Source organism: Rhagoletis pomonella, unplaced genomic scaffold (genome assembly GCF_013731165.1).
Source record: "Rhagoletis pomonella isolate Grant_MI unplaced genomic scaffold, Rhpom_1.0 Rhpom_scaffold_00935, whole genome shotgun sequence".
Taxonomy (NCBI): Eukaryota; Metazoa; Arthropoda; class Insecta; order Diptera; family Tephritidae; genus Rhagoletis; species Rhagoletis pomonella.
Window position 1 is genome coordinate 15,339 of NW_023459489.1, and position 18,700 is coordinate 34,038.

The following is an 18,700-nucleotide window of genomic DNA, read 5'->3' on the forward strand; positions in this document are numbered from 1 at the left end:
ATTTGATAAGAAGAAATATGATATGCGTCTTTTTTTTTAACCGGGAATATGAAAACAAATTCGTGGATGTCCGAATGTAACAGCGAAACTCAGATTCGTTTAATGATTACTTAGGGTGTTCCTCAAAAAAATTAAAAAAAATTGCATCTCAGATTTAGACAAAGAATCATTGCCTTTTGTTGAACGTTGATATTCTTTAAGTTTTGTGTTATCGAACTCATTAGGAAACCGAGCCACAATATGTGCTCAGGACATATCTTCAATAATTTCGTCTGCTTCTTCATTACTTTATATATCGTCGTTTAAATTTCAAAACCGCGTATCGTCATTCTGCAAAACCGCGCAACTGACATTTGCTGCAAAAAATTGGATTTGCTCACCGAAGCTCTTGGCTCAATCCTTATTCATTCGTCCTGAAATATGCTAGCCAGAAATGTGATTGCTTTGAAATACTTTCCCAATAACCAATTTAGCAGCACATGTACACGAATGAAAAGCTATTCTGATCTAAATTAAACAATAGACCGTTTTTTAGTTCCATATGGCAATGTGTTTTTACCTCTTTGGGACAAATGCTATTAAATTTGACATAGCGAAAACCAGCCTTAACTTCCACCGCTATCTTTTTGGACCTCAAAACTCTACCCTCAATATCAACGAAAAATATTTACTTCAAAAAATAATTAACAAGTGGGTTTTTAATGCATGTTATACCTTTAATGCAATAAATTATTGCAAAAGCATTCATTTAAAAATTTTAATTCAGAGTTAGTGCATTGCGGTAAGGCTAAATATCATCGATGGCCCTTACTGCATCAGCTGCTTGGAGGATGAGCAGGTGGAGTCATCTCGACAACTGCAGCTCTGGTGAATTGCCTTTGCGTGCCTAAGGTTCAAGGTTTCGATGAGCTTTCGGGAATGGGAACAAGTCGCTTGCGGAGCTTCGTGGTGAGCATGGATCGTTTTTTCAATTAGAAGCCTTAGATGGGGTCGTTCCTTTATTTCTTTCCCCCTCCTTTTCTACCTTCGCCCACCCGGCTACTTTCCGATGTCTTTGCCTCCATCTACGTGAATCCACTGTATGTGAATCTTGTGATCAATTCATCCTCCGCCAAATAAGCAAAAACCTTATGTTTTCAACTTACTGAGTTCATTCTAAATTTTTAGTCCAACTTCTCGAATACAAAACTCTCTTTTACATCATTATACTCTTTTACATCATTAGTTTATTTACAAAAACTTTTTCAACATTTTCTTTTAGATTGCTCATACATACATACATATGTATCAATGCACAAATCTCTACTATTTACGTACAATTAAAAAATAAAAATAAAATCGTAAGGCACTTTGTAATTACAAAACATATCGTTTAAATTAAAATTAATTTCAAAAAGGTAACTCAGAAAATCGTCTATGAGTAAAATCCCTCTTGATCGTTTTATATGAGTATTAGTACATTGGTTTGTGTGTGTAAGTGTGCTTGCGTGTGACCTTCGATTTCTACATAGGCACACATATTTACAGTTATTCGGTATGTAGTATGCATGCATGTGTTTGACTTATCCGAACCGGACAAACGGACACAATAAATAGGAACAAATTAAAAACTAAAATTCTATTTTATAAATTTATGTATGTATGTAGTTGTATATGTATAAAAGCTATTCTTCTTCTTAGTATTTGCATTTTTTGTGCGTGTGTGTGTGTGTGTATGTGTTCACATGAGCGAAAAACTTAGAAGCTGTTGCTGTTGATGTGATTAAGCTGAGGATAGCTGAAAACTTGCAGCTCGTTTTGATCGAGCTGAGTCAGCTAAAGGTGTGCGTGTAAAGTGTGAAAATCATTTACTTTTGTAATTTTTATTTTTTTAAATACCTAATTTTAGAGCGGAAAATACTAGTTTGCTAAATTTGTGCGTCGATTAAATGTTAATAGTACTGTTAATTATTTTTATTTTTTTCTTTTGGAATTTTAACTGATTTGCTGTCGCCAAAAAGACAGCCAAAAAATGCATGTTCGTAGAGTAAAGCATCAAGCACGCTCTAGACCGCTTATTCACTCAGGTAGCCTTCTATCTACACGGCATTCGGATGTGGATACGTTATTTGGCCAGCTAGCGTACATGATCGGCAACAGAACTTAGCGTAGTACCGATGACCACAGTAGCGACCGCTGACAATCAGCTCACACTTCGCAAAGTATGGATTATCTACGCAATCCGGATGGATCGGTATCGTGGCTGCAGAAAACAAAGGCAAAACATAACAATTTTACGAAATTTACAAGTGTACCGCATTGAAGATGAGAAACTACTTACACTCAATGGTGATGCGCTCTTCGCTGGTGTTATAACTCACGGAGTTTCTCGCCGTGCAACCATACATGCCAGTATCCTCGGGTGTGGCATTGTTTATCACCAGCGTATGTGGCTCAACTGTAATTTGTATGCGTTCGTTCGCCTGCAGCGGTATCGAGTCCTTTGTCCAGGTCACATTCGGTGCGGGGTAGCCTTGCACCGAGCACTGCATGGCAATGGACGCGCCCGGGCTATAGGTGTTTCTGGGATCCAATGCAAGCACAGCTTGCGCGGTCACTGTGCAAATTATGCAAAGCAAAGAGAAGGAATTAGTTAAGATCGTAAATATATTCTACCCAGGCAGCAACTTCTTAAACACATTCAACAAATTTAACGATTAATCTAGGAACCCCACCAAGCATTTAGCCCACATGCAGCCCATCGTACTTACTCGTTTGTGGCCGGCGCGGTGGTGCGACATACACTGGTGGCGGTGGTGGCTGTGGCCGTTGTGGGCGATATGGATATGAGGGTCGTTGAGTGACTGGCGCGCGTGCTGGATCTATGATATATTGCAGATAGGGCGCTTCATCGTTCGTCACGGCGCGTGCTGGCCCCACTGCCTTTAGAACAACTTTCATGGACGTCGGACGACCTAAGCCATTCCAAACTTCACAAGTATACGGACCGAGATCCGTCAATTGTATGGAACGGAACATTAGCGAATAGTCGCGCGTCAACTCGAAGCGATCACTTATCAAGCCCAAACGTTTGCGATTACGCCACCAACTGACATGCGGCGCAGGATGACCACCAGCCGGACAACGCACCTGCGCAGGTCGATTCAAGCTAACAATTTGTGTCGCATTCTTTTCGCCATAAACGTAAGCGGGTATCTCTTTTGGCTCTACGTTTGTGCGATTGCATATAAGAAGCAAGCATTTTTTTTTTTTATTTGAGTGCGTTTTGTTAGACAAGGCATAGACAAGCATTAGCAGATGCAAAACATGCAAAAAAATGTAAATAAAACACAAAACACATGCGCCATATTAGTATAACCAACACCGCGTGCTTAAAATGGAGGTAGTCTCAAACCTGTCACTGCCAGCTGCACTGCGCGACTCACTGGATCGCCTAGGCCATTGGACGCTACACACACGTACGAGCCGCTGTCCGTCTGACGTACCTGCACAATCGTCAAATCACCGGCGGCAGTCAGAACATATCGTCCTTGATTGGTGTCGATCTGCGGGCAGAGCGCGTAATAAAAAAAAAAACTCATACTAACGCAGACATAAACTCAACCGCAACATGCGTAAATTTATAGCATAGTAAAGGCCATAAATTTCGAGCTTTTCCCCGCCGTACTTACCAGCACATTGCTGCGCGACCATGTAACATTCGGTGGTGGACTGCCAGTAGCGAAGCAACGCAACACAGCGATTCCGCCAACGGCGGCCTGCACATCCACCTCTTGCGGTTTCTTGGGTTCCAGTGCAACCTCTACATCACCTGGGTAGATGACAGCTGGCGCAGGTGTGGTCGGGGGCCGTGGACGGGATGTTGGCTGCGTAGGGCGTACGCAAACAAAGCCACAACCATTGCTGCAACACTTGTTGTCCTCACGACAGTCGGCATCGGTGTAACATTCACGACCGCAGTTTTCCTCTTCTGGCTGACTGAGATGTGGGCACTCGCCGGTCTTGTTGGTTTCGCGGCAGACGGGCATGAATTGTCTGGATGCATCGCTTGACACGTCGACAGCGCATTGCTGGCCTTCGGGGCATTCGTGACGCTCGCAAGGATTCTCGCAAACGCAGCGCGTGCAATCGCTATTCTCCACCGGAACACGGCGTGAACCGAATGGACAGCGCAGCGCACGACATTCGTGCTCATAGGTGTCGCATGGGTTGGGTTCGACTTCGCTCTCGCTGGCTTCGGGCGTCTTTTCGGTTCCTGTGGGATGAAAAGGAGAGTTAGTGATTAGCGTGGATGGTGAAGGTAGGTGCAAATATTTTTTTTTTTTTATGTGCCAAAGGACTCCCACAGGAAAACCCATTACCACGTGCAAGACAATTATGGAAATGATACGAAAGTGCATTCAATCTAAGAACAAGTAGATAACAAGCGAGAAAACTTAAGCTATGCATTCCAATAAGATATTCTAAATTAACAAAGTTCGTATGCAGTGCGGTAGGAAATATAGGAGTTCGTGAAAGTGCGTAAAATAGTATGAATCAGTGCTAAATGCATGGGTGCGTACAGATGCATGGGTGCGTCGAGGTTTCATTGTGCCAAAATGTGTGATGTGTCACGTGTGGCATGCGCTTACTTGCACAGTAGTCAAAGCAAGCTTCGTATGTACGGAAATTGTTCTGGTTGCCAGCGCAACCCGAATAAATGAAGGATACACAGGTGCCGCGCTCGTCGTCATAGTAGTATCGGCGTTCGTAGGCGGTCGTACCGTTGCAACTTCCAATCTGTACCGGCAGCTTACAAATATCTACTCAGAAAAGTCAATACAAAATATTTAAAATTAATTTTTCCAAAAAATTCGTCCGCAACACGCCGACTACACTAACTACACACAAGCGATGTTTACCTTTAGGTGCGCGCGTCTTTGGTTCTTGACCTAAAATGCAAACTGACTCGCACTCTGCGCGTTCGCCGAAACGATTGCCGGTACCTTCGCAACCGCCATAGGTGAATGGTTCACAGGTACGCGACACCTTATTGTAATAGAAACGAGTCTGCCACTGACGGCATGGACCAGTTTCCACTGGTTCATTGCACACATCTAGCGGGCGTAAATATTTGTTTGAGTATTGGCATAAATATATTTCTTACGTAGGCCAAAAAAACATTCAGCGTAAATAAATAAAAAATTTTCGTCGGATACTCACCGACTCCCTTGAAATCGCCGCACTGGCGATCGCATTGCTCCTTCGATTCGAAGCGATTTCCATTGCCGCCACATCCCGAATACGAGAAGGCTGTGCAAGCCATCGACTCGCCATCGTAGAACCATGCCGCAGTGCTGTTGTCGCAATCACCGCGCTCCACAGGCAGATCACAAACCGAGTAGGCCTGCAAGCAAAGGCGAAAATGTGGAGCATTTGAGTACCTGAGATTTACCTACAACTATTTCTTAGCGCCCACTTACCGGCGCCGATGTTCCTGGCTGTGGCTGTTGAGGTGTCTCATTACCGCACCATTGCAGGCATTCCGACTCCGTAACGAAGTTGTTTCTATTACCGCGACAACCGGTGAACTCGAATTCGTAGCAGCGCTTATCACGCTCGTCGTAGTACCAGCGTACAATATGTTCGTTACATCTACCCGGCAGTGGTGGCAGTGAGCAGGTCGTTTGCACCTCAAAGCATTGATCCTGACATTCTTCCTCACTCCTAAAGTTATTCTGGTTACCTTCGCAGCCGCCATAAACGAATTCGTCACACAGCCCGTCGGCGTAATTGTAGTACCAACGTGTCTGATTATTGTCGGAGCAGCGGCCATAATCAGGCTGTAGTGTACAACCCCTGTCTTCGCGCGAATCCGGCACAGGTGCTGGCGCTGGCTCCGGCGCTGGTACCGGTTCCTCTTCGCCAAAGCGCACATTAACATCTGGCAGTGGTGACACACAGCGTGCATTACAGGCTTCTTCGGTCTCAAAACGGTTTTCATTGCCGCCGCAGCCGCCATAGTAGAATTGTGTGCAACGACCCTCGTCTTTCTCGTAATACCATTTCAATTCATAGTTATCGCAGTCACCCGGATCCGAAGCAGTTTCACAAACATTCGCAGTTACTGGCGCTGGTGCAGGCTGTGGCGCTGGCTGGCGCTCAGGAGCAGGCGCAGCAGGGGGAGATTGTATGGCGCAGAGTTGATTACACTCATCCTGAGAATTGAAGCGATTTGCATTGCCACCGCAGCCGCCGTAGTAGAATTGACGACAGGCTTTGGCTTCTCCATCATAGTACCACTGCAGTATGAAGGCACGGCAGTCACCGGCATCTGCGCTGTACTGACAGACCTCCTTCGAGGTGGGCGCTGGTGCCGGTGCGGGTTCTGGTTCTGGTTCGGGTTCGGGCTCAGGTTTCTTCTCGCAACGTTGCAGACAAGCTTCTTCGGTGGGGAACTTGTTGTCGTTACCGCCGCAACCGCCGTAGTAGAATTGACGACAACGCTCGTCCTTGGTGTCGTAATACCACATGGCGGTATAATCTGTGCAAGCGCCAACCTCGGCTGGTATCTCGCAAGTGTCCTTGGCTATTAAAAGCATTAACACGAAAACGGAAAAAAGTGTGAGAATGAAAAATAATTCAACTATAGGGCGTTATTGAATGGGAATGTCGATGGTATGGAAATATCTTCTTGAAACAACAATGAAAGCGACGGCTGCCACAAATATGTAAATGTGTCTTTTCATGTGTGGGTGGTGGTTGCGTGTTCGTGTGTGTATATGAGTATAATAATTTACAACAGCCTTACCAACTTCCTTGGGACAATGATCCTCGCACGACTCCTGGGATGGGAAATTATTTTTGTTGCCTCCACAACCTGTGTAGTAGAAGGGCATGCACTTCTTGTCCGCATCCGAGTAGTGCCAGCGCGCGTGTTGTTCACTGCAATCACCGGGTTGCTTAGGAAGCGAGCAATAATCTATTTCGGCAACAGGGTATGTGTGTGTTTCGTGGTGTAACGTAGTGTATTGTGTTGTTCGTGTAATAGTAGTAAGGTAAGGTATTAGCGGAAAAGGAGTAGAGCGAGCAGCAAGCAAACATGCAACATAACGAGTGTGAGAAAAGGAAAGCCAAACATTTAGCATACCGTTGAACCAAAATAAAAAAGGAAAAATATAAAATAAATAAAACATAAAGTAATGCTAATGCTATATAATATCTTATACACCGTTCGCGCCGACACCAAAGTCTTCATCCGCGCGGAAGGCGCTATTTAACTCATACCGCGTTCCATGTCATGCTTTCAAGTTTAGATCGAAGTCTTACAAACTCATGCAAAACACCAAAACCAAATTCCTTAACAACTTAAATACTGAAAGCAAACCTTTGTGTACGCCCGGCTGTCGGCAGTGATAGCTGCAGGCATGTTCGGTTGGGTAGTTGTTCTTGTTGCCCTTGCAGCCACCATAGCGGAATGGACGGCACACATCTGTCTGGTTGTCATAGTACCAACGCTCAAAGTCGCCCTCGCAGGGTCCGGCCTCCATGGGTTGGTCGCAGGGTGCTACAAAGAAACAGTTCAATATAAATCCACCTGATAAACGTCCCCGTCTCAACTTACGTGTAGTTTCATCAATGGCGCAGAGTGCCTGACATTCGGCCAAACTATCGAATCGATTCGAGGTGCCATAGCAGCCTCCGTAATTGAATTCCTCGCAACGGTTGCGTTCCGAATCAAAGTACCACTTTTTGTTGTAGCCCGTGCATGGTCCTGAGCTTTTGGGCAAGAAACAAGCCTCTTTGCCGCTATACTCTTGGCAGGTGGCCTTGCAGTCACCCTCGGTTTCGAATCGATTATTATTACCTTCACAACCTCCATACCAGAAGCGTGCGCATGCGCCATACGAAGTGTCAAAGAAGTACTTGATGCTGAAGTTACCACATGGTCCAGTAACCTTTGGCAGACCGCATGCCTTTTGTGGCGGTTCCTTAACCGATGCGCAGCCTTCGAACTTCTCACCTTCCGCCGCTGTAACACCATCAGGACAGCAGCCATATTTGCTCTCCAAACAAGTACAGCCCTCACCATTCGGTCCCTTGGCAGGCGTTTTCTCATCGGGGCAACATTTGAATTCGGTTTGTGAGCAGTGGCAGCCATAGTGGTGTGGTCCCTGTGCAATTGTAAGGCCATCGGGACAGCAACCGAATTGTAGCGTATGGCATGCGCATCCCTCAAATTTCGGTCCACTTGCAGGCGTGATTTTATCTGGGCAACAACCGTGGGGCGTTTTCTCACAATCACAGCCTTCACTGTCGGGTCCACGTGCTGCCGTCTTCTGATCGGGACAGCATCCATATGGTGTGTACTTGCAGTCGCAGTCCTCAAAGTTTGGTCCACGTGCAGCGTTAATATTGTCCGGGCAACAACCGTATGGCGCGTTCAGACAACAACCCTCACCCAGTGGTCCGTGAGCAGGGGTCTGATTGTCTGGACAACAACCGAATGGCTCTTGTGTGCATGGGGCGCAACCCTCGTAATTAGGGCCTGCAGCAGCAGAGCGGCCATCTGGGCAGCAACCATTTGGTGTTTGTGCACACGATCTGGTATCTGGTGCTGCTGGTTCACAACCTTCGAAATCTTTGCCTTTAGCTTCGGTGGTGCCATCTGGACAGCAACCGAATTCTCCGAAGGAGCACGATTTGACCACCTCTCTTTCTGGCTCAATAGTGCTTTCTGGAATTTCTGTGCTTTCTGGTGATATTGCACTTTCCGGTGTTTCGGTTGTTTCTCCAGATCCCTCTGTAACCTCTTCAACAGTCGTAGTTGGTGGTGCAGTCGTCGTTTCAGGACAGCCTTCATGGTCCTCTCCCTCAGCGGGCGTGTAGTTGTCTGGGCAACATCCGAACAATGTCTCAGCGCACTGTGATTTCGGACAGCCTTCATTGTTGGCGCCATCGGCTGGTGAAACACCGTCCGAGCAACATCCGTACTTGGTTTCAGCGCAGGTCTTAACAATAGGACAACCCTCATCGAATGGACCCTTGGCTGGCGTTTTCTTATCCGGACAGCAACCATATGCTGCTTTTCTGCAATCCTTCTTGGCCTTACATTTCTTTTGCTTAGGAGATTTGGTGAGAAGCGCTTCAAGCGTGTAAGGCGTGCTGTCTTCACCTTCTTCTGTAGTAGACCAAATATCAACCGTTGAACCTGATCCTTCGATGGTCGTTTCATCAGTGGCCCCACTCTCTGTAGTTTCTGTGCTTTCAGTGGGACTACTTTCTGTAGTCTCAGTGTTTTCAGTTGATCCAATTTCTGTAGTTTCCGATACATCAGTTGACGATGAAGATTCTGTACTTTCACTAGTCTCAGTACTGAAAGTAGATGCTTCTGTTGAACTAATTTCGGATGTTGACTCAGATGATACTCCTTCCGTTGTTGGCTCAGTCGATCCCTCAGTTGTGCTTTCCTCAGTTAAGCCCAGAGTGGTTGATTCTGAAACATCGGTAGATCCCGAGGTTTCGGTAACATCACTCGACGACACTGTGGTTTCGTCACTTTCGCCGGTTACTGTTGAATCCGTGTCATCTGTGGTTTCCGATATACCAGAATCAGTGGTACTAAGAGAGGAATCTGAGCTGGCGTCAGTTGTTTCTGTAATATCGGAAATGTCTGATGAGGAATCTGTCGCTTCAGAACCAGTTGAATCTGTGGTGACATCCGATCCAGTAACTGTGGAGTCAGTTGAAACATCGGTAGTAGTATCAGTTGTTTCCGAGGAATCAGTCGTACTTTCTGTTGAGTCTGTAGATAGAGGGGAGCCTGTTGTAGAATCAGCTGACACTGACGATTCTGTAGAGTCGGTTGATTCCGTGGAATGTTCGCTAGTTGATTCTGTTATGTCTGTGGATGAAGAAACTGTTGACTCTGTAGTGTCAGTAGAGGTAGACTCTGTAGTGTCAGTGGAGGTAGTCTCTGTAGTGTCAGTAGAGGTAGACTCAGTTGAGTCAGTCGTGTCAGTAGACACAGACTCCGTAGAATCTGTCGATTGCGTGGAATCTGTGGCCAACGATTCGGTGGATTCTGAAGATCCTGTCGTATCACTTGATTCCGTGGTCGACTCAGACAAACCGGTGACATCTGAAGAACTAACTGTAGACTCAGTGGAAACAGGTGATTCCGTAGTTTCAGGTGAAGCTGAGGATTCTGTCGATTCGGGAGATACGGTAGAGTCCGTTGAAGCTGAAACTTCCGTTGAGCTAGACTCATCGGTTGCTTCCGATGCAGTCGATTCTGTCGACTCGGGTGATGCAGATGACTCTGTCGACTGAGGAGACTCCGTAGTCTCAGTAATATCGGTAGATGTGGAAACATCGGTAGTACCCGGCTCAGTGGATTCGGTAGATTCTGGTGATTGTGAAGTTTCAGTTGAATCTGTAGATACAGGCGACGCACTTGTTTCAACAGATGATCCCTCGGGCGTTTGCTCAGATGAAGATACCTCAGTTGAACCAGATTCAGTGGTATCCGAAATTCCGGTAGTCGCACTGGATTCATCACCACTTCCTTCGCTCACAAGTGTAGTTTCCTCAGTGATATCCGTTTCTTCGCCAGATCCCTCAACGGTACTATATGGAATGTCTGTAGAAGTAACTTCACTCGATTCTCCTGTAGACGGTGAATCGCTTAGCATTAGTTCATCAGTAATCAGCGATGACAAAGTAGTAGGCTCTTCATCCAACTCAATGCCGTCGGAGATCTTCAGGTCCTCCTTTGTTTCCAAATCCAATCCCTCATCATCCTCGTCACACTCTTCTTCCTCGCTCGCATCTTCCGCTATCGGCGCCGCCGTACTATCAACTGGTATAAGTTCATCCTCAGTACAGGCTTGTGTATTGCACTTTTCAGAAAGCGATTCAATTTTAGATTCATCGCAGTTGAGCGACTTTGTGCCATTTGCCAAGCACAAAACTTCACGCTTACGTTCGCCGCCGCCGCATGGTTTACTACATGGCTCCCAAGGTCCAGTAAACCACTGACCAGGACACTCCTTTTCTTCGCCTTCACACTCTTGCTCACTTTCTGGCTTCGCTGTGGCTTCACATTTGGAGTCTTCAGCAGGTTTTATACTTTTACCATCGAACTCTCCACATATAACGATACGGGATTGTACGCCCTTGCCACACGCGGCAGAGCACGTACTCCACTCCGAGGTGAACCATTTTGGCTTACATTTCGACGATTCGCATGGTCGCGACAGTGCAGGTACTTCGGGCGCACAGAATTCTTCAGGATAAATTTTGCCTGATTTGGTTGCGCAAATGGCAGTGCGTGTTTCCGTCTTTTGTCCACATTCATCGCACTGTGACAGAAGAAATTGAATAGAAAGCAAATTTTAAACAAAATTTCGAACTAACCCCACTCCATTCGGAAATAATCCAATCCACACCCTCACAAGGAGCCAACATGCATTCCTTCTCAGTCGGTGGTTTCTCTTCCACACAGTCTTCTTCGGGCAGTATACGCTTACGGCCGTTCTCTTCAATATAGCAAGTCACTTTCCGTTTCTGCTTACCTTCGCCGCACAATTTGTCGCACTGGAAGTATTAGGATATTGAAAATAGAAAACATGAAGTATAGCGAGCTATCATAACTAACCGGCGCCCAAGGTCCCAAGTGATATTTAGGGCAGTTCTTCACATCTCTATTACACTCTTGTTGTGTGGCTGGTTTATTGCCCACTTCTTTCAGGCAAACTGAGTCTTCTTCTGCTGTGCGGTCACTACTCTCACAGTCACAGATAAAAATTAATATCATTTCGTAAATTTGTACATTTTCAATAGCCTCAACTTACCCATTTGGCGAGATACGTTCACAGCTAACTGTCCTATTCTGAACACCATCGGCTCCGCAGCCCTTCGAGCATTTTCCCCACTCACCTTCGACCCAGTGGGGTGCGCATGGGCTTTCGCCACATGCTTGCTCCTCGTCTGGCTTAGCGCTGGCATCACACAAATTGGGATCAACCTCTTCGAGAGTCATGCGGTTGTTGCAGGTCACCGTACGAGACTGTGTACCGCCGCCGCAGGGCACACTGCACGGCTCGAATTCCATGTGTGTCCACGAGTACTCCACTGGCGGTGCATTGTGTATCGTTTCTGGTATGCTGTACTCATAATCTATGCTCACATTCTTATCTTGCACCAACATCATGATTGTAATTGACTCCGTTGTCGGGCCACTGCACGTCAGTTGGTCGGGTGCGGCAAAACCTGCCGGCTTTCTTTGATAATTCCACCAGCAGCCCGCGTAGAACATTGGGCGCGGGAAATCAATGCGCCAATTTCCGTTCAAGTAGTAATGTCCGGATGAGTTGCGGCAGGCCAAATAGTTGTTCGAGGGTGCAGTCTCCTGCACGCGTATATTGGTGGCGCCATCGGGAATGAGTACGATGTCATTGTATCCTTGAGAGGAATATAATAAATCACACCGCCAGCAAAAACCAAAACAACAAACAAAAAAATACTTAAATCAGATAAATCAACCGACTACGGCTACTTACCAACTGGATAGTTGTTGGCAGTGAAAGTATTCGCTATCGTGTGGCACGTGCTGCCATCTCCACCGCATTTGCGGCACTTGTCCTCCTTCGCATTCGAGCCCAGCATCATATCACAACCCACCGGCTGACATTCGCCGTCCACGCACACATCAAGTTCACGGTCATTGCAGCGTGTACCATCGATGACCTTCGCCTTCTGGCGATAGTAGAAACGCTCGCCCACCGGCATACAATTCAGCTCACACGGATTGGGTGCGTTCGTGTATGGCACCCATTCATAGGTCACGCCATCGAAGGGTACACGATTGAAGCGCGCACATTGCTGCGATCTAAAGTCGGGCTCCTCTTCGGGGCAGTCTTGGGTATTGCAGGAGAAGTACTTGCGATTGCCACCCCTGCAAAGCGGCGCCCCATTGGGTCTGCGATGGGAAATGGAATATTAATATTATGTGGGTTCTGAAAATGACTGAAGCTGGACTCACGCAAGTCTTCGACAGTCGCGCGTTTGAAATGATACGCCGCCACCGCATGAGCGTGAACACTCTGATGGTGAGCTCCAGTCAGTCCATTCATCAGCATCATCACCCTCGCCGCCGGGCACAATGTAACTCGCTGGTAAGTACATATTAGCGCCATATTGTCTTTTCTGTCGCGTTCCATACTGCAACGGAAATATATGCATAGAATTATTATTATTTTTTTTTTAATTTTGTGTGGAAACTACGTACATATGTACGTATGTATTTAAAGCCAAGCAGTATAATAAACACTTTCAACTTACAAATCTGGAGTGTGAGGATTGAACACAGAAGAGCAGGATGAATAATATCAAGGCCGTTGAACTAAAAACAAAGAAGAGAAATTATATTAATTGTAATAAGTTATAGATACTAAGCATAATTTCTATTTATCTTATAAAGTTAACTAAAAAATAGCTGTACACTTTCGTTAACCATCTCATGTAATCGTCGCTCCTTTAGCATTATAAGGGCGGTCATGAGGAAATAAGCCGCTACAACAACAACAACCAATCGCTGTGGATCTCTAGTGGCGGTCTATCCCAAAAAACTTTTCAAGAATGCCCTGTTTCAGAATTTTATTGAAAAACACCTGGTCTCAGAATTTAGTTGAAGAACGCCCTATCTCAGAATTAAGCCCAAAAATTCCCTATCTCACTTGAAAATGTATTGAAAATGTGTTGAGTTCTTAAATAGAGCGTTCCTCAACAAAATTCTGAAATAGGGCATTCTTAGAAAGGTTTTTCAGATAGCGCGTTTTCAAACTGGCTGCCGAGATGGGTCGATCTTCCACTCAGCAGTCGAAATAGTACTTGTATTCTCTGCTCTGAGGAGATCGAAAATTTAAGTACAGCGTAGGAAGCGGCCTCACTTTTTCCACATGCATTTTTGGACCAACCTATTAAACATTGGACTTTTGGTTTTAGTTACTTCAGAGCAGTGTGCATTTTGGATCCTTTTTTAGAATGAATAAATCCCCCTGTGGATCTCATTAGTCCCAAGCTGGGCCCTGATTTACAAAAATAACGATAATAAAATATTCAGCAAACTTCTTTTTTTCTCGTTAATTTTTGCCGACACCATAAATATTCCGACCAAGTTATCGATCAGGTAATAAAGTTTTTGGTGGAAATCTGTTTATACAATACATTTCTGCCCTTTTGACAATATTTTTTCACTCACTTGACGACAAACTACACTGATGTCTAGTTCTGAAAACGAGTTTTTAGATATCACTCACAAGGCTAAATTTAAAAACTTTGTTGGAAAATAAACGAAAATGTTACCAAGTAACATAAAAGCAATTTTTGAAAAATCGAAATGAAATTCCATTTGCTATGCAAACAACAGCATATTTCCCATTATCGTCTGTTATGTTTGTATGCACATATCTCTAAGTACGTGTATACAAGCCAACCCTGCAGTAAAAAACTGGTCGATTCCATAAAAAGTACCACTAGTACCAGTTAAAAAATTACCAGTTAATAGCCAGCCCCGAAATATAATCGGTTTGCCTTAAGGCTGTTATCTACATAGAAACAGCGCAACACTCAACGTGCAGATAAAAGTTTGACTATGTTAACCATTTTTGATTTAGGCTACCTATGCTTGAAATCACCGAAGTGGTTCTTCTTACCATGGTAGGGGTCATATGCAGTTCTCTGACATGGACAAGTCTTTAGACCTGATCCTGGGCATGAAGCTGCCGTGGAAACCAAACATTGAGAAAAGCCTGAGGAAGTCATTGGTTGCCGTATACTCCTGTGTGAGCGCCATTGGTAGGAGAAATTGGCATCCGACCCAAAGTAATTTATTGGCGCTACGAAACCATAGTTAAGCCTATTCAGGTTTCCCAACCCTTTTTTGGTGGCATTCACTAAAGGAAACTACACTAGCTAAGCATCTAAAAGTGCATACAAAGGTGTTATCAGGGCACTAAGAATCACTCCGACATTGGCGTTCAACGGCTGTCGATATCGCAGGCATAACTACCGCAGCATAAACTTCTTTCAGACCAAGGGAAACCGGTTGGTTAACAAGCTCGAAGACGGAGAGAAGTTTCAATTTCATCTGCTGATTACTGCGTCTCTGAAATGGTACGAAATAGCCTCAAGGGATAATTGCGTGGTACAGCGTGACTGAAGGAAGAGAGCAATGATAATTTTCATGGATCGATTGAAACTAAATGCAGGCAGCTATTAAAGAAGCAGTCGACTTACTGCTAAGGAGACTGATGACACTTAGTGAGGTAAGCAAATATTCTGATATCCAAGCGGCTCTCAGCGCCCCGCACGCTATAGTGCTGTATTCGAAACTACTCAGGGAATGAAACTACTCAAGGAATTATTAGACTTATTTGGGTTCCGCGCCATTGCAAGAATTTGCTTGGCTGGTGACTTGGCGCATAAAGGTAGACTTAAAACGTAATCTCCAGATAGGTAGCAGTTCAGGGCACATCTGATCTCCTGTAGTTTACCCTTAAACGGTTGGGGCCCACGTCAACCCAGCCTGCGATGTGTGAATCGGGGACGGTTAAGAGATTAGAATTCACTTCGTTGTAATACTAGGATCACACCTTTCGCAGCTGCCATGAGGATAATGAGATGGAATCAGCCCTATTAGGATGCTCAATTTCTGCGAGACTTGACGTTTTTTTATTATTGGGACATTTGCCCTGCTCGAAAGACGCGTCAATGGCGGTTGAAACCACAAGGGACTTGTGAGGGGATAGTAACTAAGACTGATACAAAATATGGACCACTTGAAGACTACCCTAAGGTTAGTCCAAATTACTGCAGGGCATATATATTACGTACATATGTACGTACGTACATGCATATATACAAATGAAAATGTTTGTTTGTATATTTGTATATATACATAAGTATGTAAATATACACGCTCATACCTAAGCTCAAGCTATCATATTTGCCGTGCTAAATATGTTTGTATGCGCGTGGCAGCTGCGCTTAGGATAACAAAACCCTGCTATGGCAATAATAAACAATTCATTTAGTTAATTTATTTATCTTCGCACATTTCTCACTCATTAAAAAAAACGCAACGAATGAGTCATACACACTGCATTTATGGGTGCACTTGAGCGTATGCTTCTGTGACAAGATAAATATGTAGATGAAGGGCTCGAAAGCAGTGAAAGAAAGGCTAAGAAGCATCGCATACTTTAGAGAAGACCTGCGTATGTTAGAAATATGTATGTATGCGTGAGTGTGTGAACGCAAATAGCTTTGTATGACAACAAGTTGCACTTTCATTGCGTGCCACAACTACATGCAACCCTAACCGTAACCATAACCACAGCCATTGCCATTGCCACCAACGCCGACACATCGCACTGGCACTGGCACTGGCACCGGCACCGGCACACCGCAATGGTCGACAAGTGCATTAGCTCCTCTGAACACAGCATGCAACTTGCAAGTTAATTAATTTGTATGGCTTCGCACGCTTCATAAACAGTCGCAAAGGCAAATAAATAAATGGTTGAATAATGGCATAGCAGAATAAACCAATAAACGCATGTTTATTTACATACTTCGAGTTATATGACGATCGCAAATGGAATGCAGTTAATCGGCAGCAAAGCTCGATTGTTGCTAAGTGAGCTGCATCCAATTCACATTTTCTGGGTGTAGGTCAGTAAAGGGAATTAGTGCTTTAGAAGTAGAGAGAAAGGTTGTAGACCAAAAAATTTTATAATATGTATGTGTGTTTGTTAGGGAGGTTCATAGCACATAAAAGTCTGAAGGTTTCATAGAAAAACCTCCTCTCTAGGTGCAAAATGAGGACTTTCGCGAAAATTTCAAAATATTAAAACAAAAAAAAACTCACTCACGACACTCACTTATTTTGATCGGACCGAAACTCCTTGAGGTATAGCTGGTCAAAGTCGAAATTTGTCAAATTTTTACGATCTAAAAAAAAATGTTTTCCAACTCTGATAGCGACCCTTAAAAGTTATTTTAAATTTGTTAAAATTTTTTTGGTTGTTTTTATTTTGTATGTAAAGCAAACTAATTAATAATTCCATTCGAAATTTAGATTACGATATTTTTAAGCACCAACCTAGTGTGTGTAATTTTTAGGGTAAACATTAATTTTAAAAATTCCAATGGTCTAATTAAACAGCTCGGCTTCTCTTTCGCAAATCGCTTTAATGCACATATGTACGTTTGTTTGGTCGAACGTAGTGGCACACTTAACTTAAACAATGCATTATCTTCAGTTTTGCATAAATAAAAACATTCCATCGAGAAATTGTATTTAAATGAAAACTTAAAAAAGATATGCTAAAAAAGTTAACAATAAACACAAGTGCTTATATACCCGTAGCTGTGTAGGTAGCGTATACTCCCAGTAGTACAAAATAGCTGCGACAGATAGGTCCTATGCTGATTTTTTTTAATTTGGTGGCACACTCTTCAAACTTTACAGATATGCTGTTTTTGATGCCAACTTCCCTTGCCTCTTACATGAACATTCCATTTGAAAACTTTTCAAAGTTATTTAAAAAAGCAACAAATACGACTCTTTCGAGTGACATTAAAAAATTAATAATTTTGGTACTTTTTCGCCTAAATAAACGTTTTAGGTTAAAATACTTGATTTATTTTTTATTGTAATTGTTTCTGGAACTCCATTGATTGAAATAAATGCAAGAATAATGGTTTGTCATTTTTTGTTCTGGCGAGAGAAGGGAGTACCACCAGAAAAGAAACAACTCGTGAGATTTGCTCATAAATGTACATACATATATTAACATATATGTATTTGTTGTACATATGACTTTTTCTTCTTTCAATAAAACACAAATATTCGCCACTAAGCAGGTTAATGCGTTAACAAAATAAAAACAAAAACAAACCAAAAAAAAAACAATGTACATAACAAAATCTGTTACAGTCAGTGCAGATAAAAACATTCGCAAAATTTATATATAAAAAATTTAGATCACTGCATATCTCAAGGCGCTCTACTTCCTGTTCGCAATCCGATCATCAACCGCCGCCGACCGCCGCACGCATCGCAAATATACACGCGGCACCAAAACAATGCCAACGAACTGAGCATAAAAATACATTAAATTAAATTAAAAAAAAAAAAAAGTTACAAAAAATATTGTTATTACACAGACAGTGTGACGCCAAGTACAAGCACACAAACATCAAGGCAACTTCGTGCCGCTGCCACACCTTAGAGCAGATTTCGTATATGCCGCAAATGCACTGCTACATACTACATACTTATAAGACGTTTAGACGGCGCATACGTCATAATACATTCAGTTTAAGTAGAAAGGAATTGCAGCAATTTGCCAACGCGTTTATTTTTATTATTTTGGTTTTTCAATTTTCCGCATGTTTTACTAAGTATTACATACATAGGCACATACATAGTTAGAAGAATGAAAGTGTGCATGTATGTATGTACATTCGTATGCACGTATCAGCTTGTGTTTATTCTTTTTACCTCTTTGCTTTGGTCTGTTGCCAATTTAATTTTGTTCGCAGCGTGCGCCACGCGACAAATCGCTACAAATGCCGAAACTCAAAAATCTAAACCAGAATAATAATTTACACTTCGTCGCCTTGACAAAGCGTGGCGTTTGCCAAATAGCAG

At 43.8% G+C, this 18,700-nt stretch overlaps 1 protein-coding gene across 1 annotated transcript; it reads right to left on the reverse strand.

Annotated features, from left to right (window-relative positions):
* Positions 1–1,336: 1,336 nt before the first annotated feature.
* On the reverse strand, positions 1,337–13,389 carry LOC118751724 (papilin-like; the record flags this gene model as incomplete). The annotated part of the gene is made up of 16 exons (XM_036486537.1): positions 1,337–2,242; positions 2,321–2,596; positions 2,751–3,206; positions 3,395–3,545; positions 3,672–4,255; positions 5,203–5,386; positions 5,463–6,568; positions 6,791–6,961; positions 7,367–7,546; positions 7,604–11,342; positions 11,398–11,577; positions 11,639–11,762; positions 11,835–12,444; positions 12,543–12,961; positions 13,025–13,203; positions 13,324–13,389. Coding segments are annotated over 16 exons (8,589 nt in total), but the record flags the coding sequence as incomplete, so codon positions are not given.
* Positions 13,390–18,700: the final 5,311 nt, after the last annotated feature.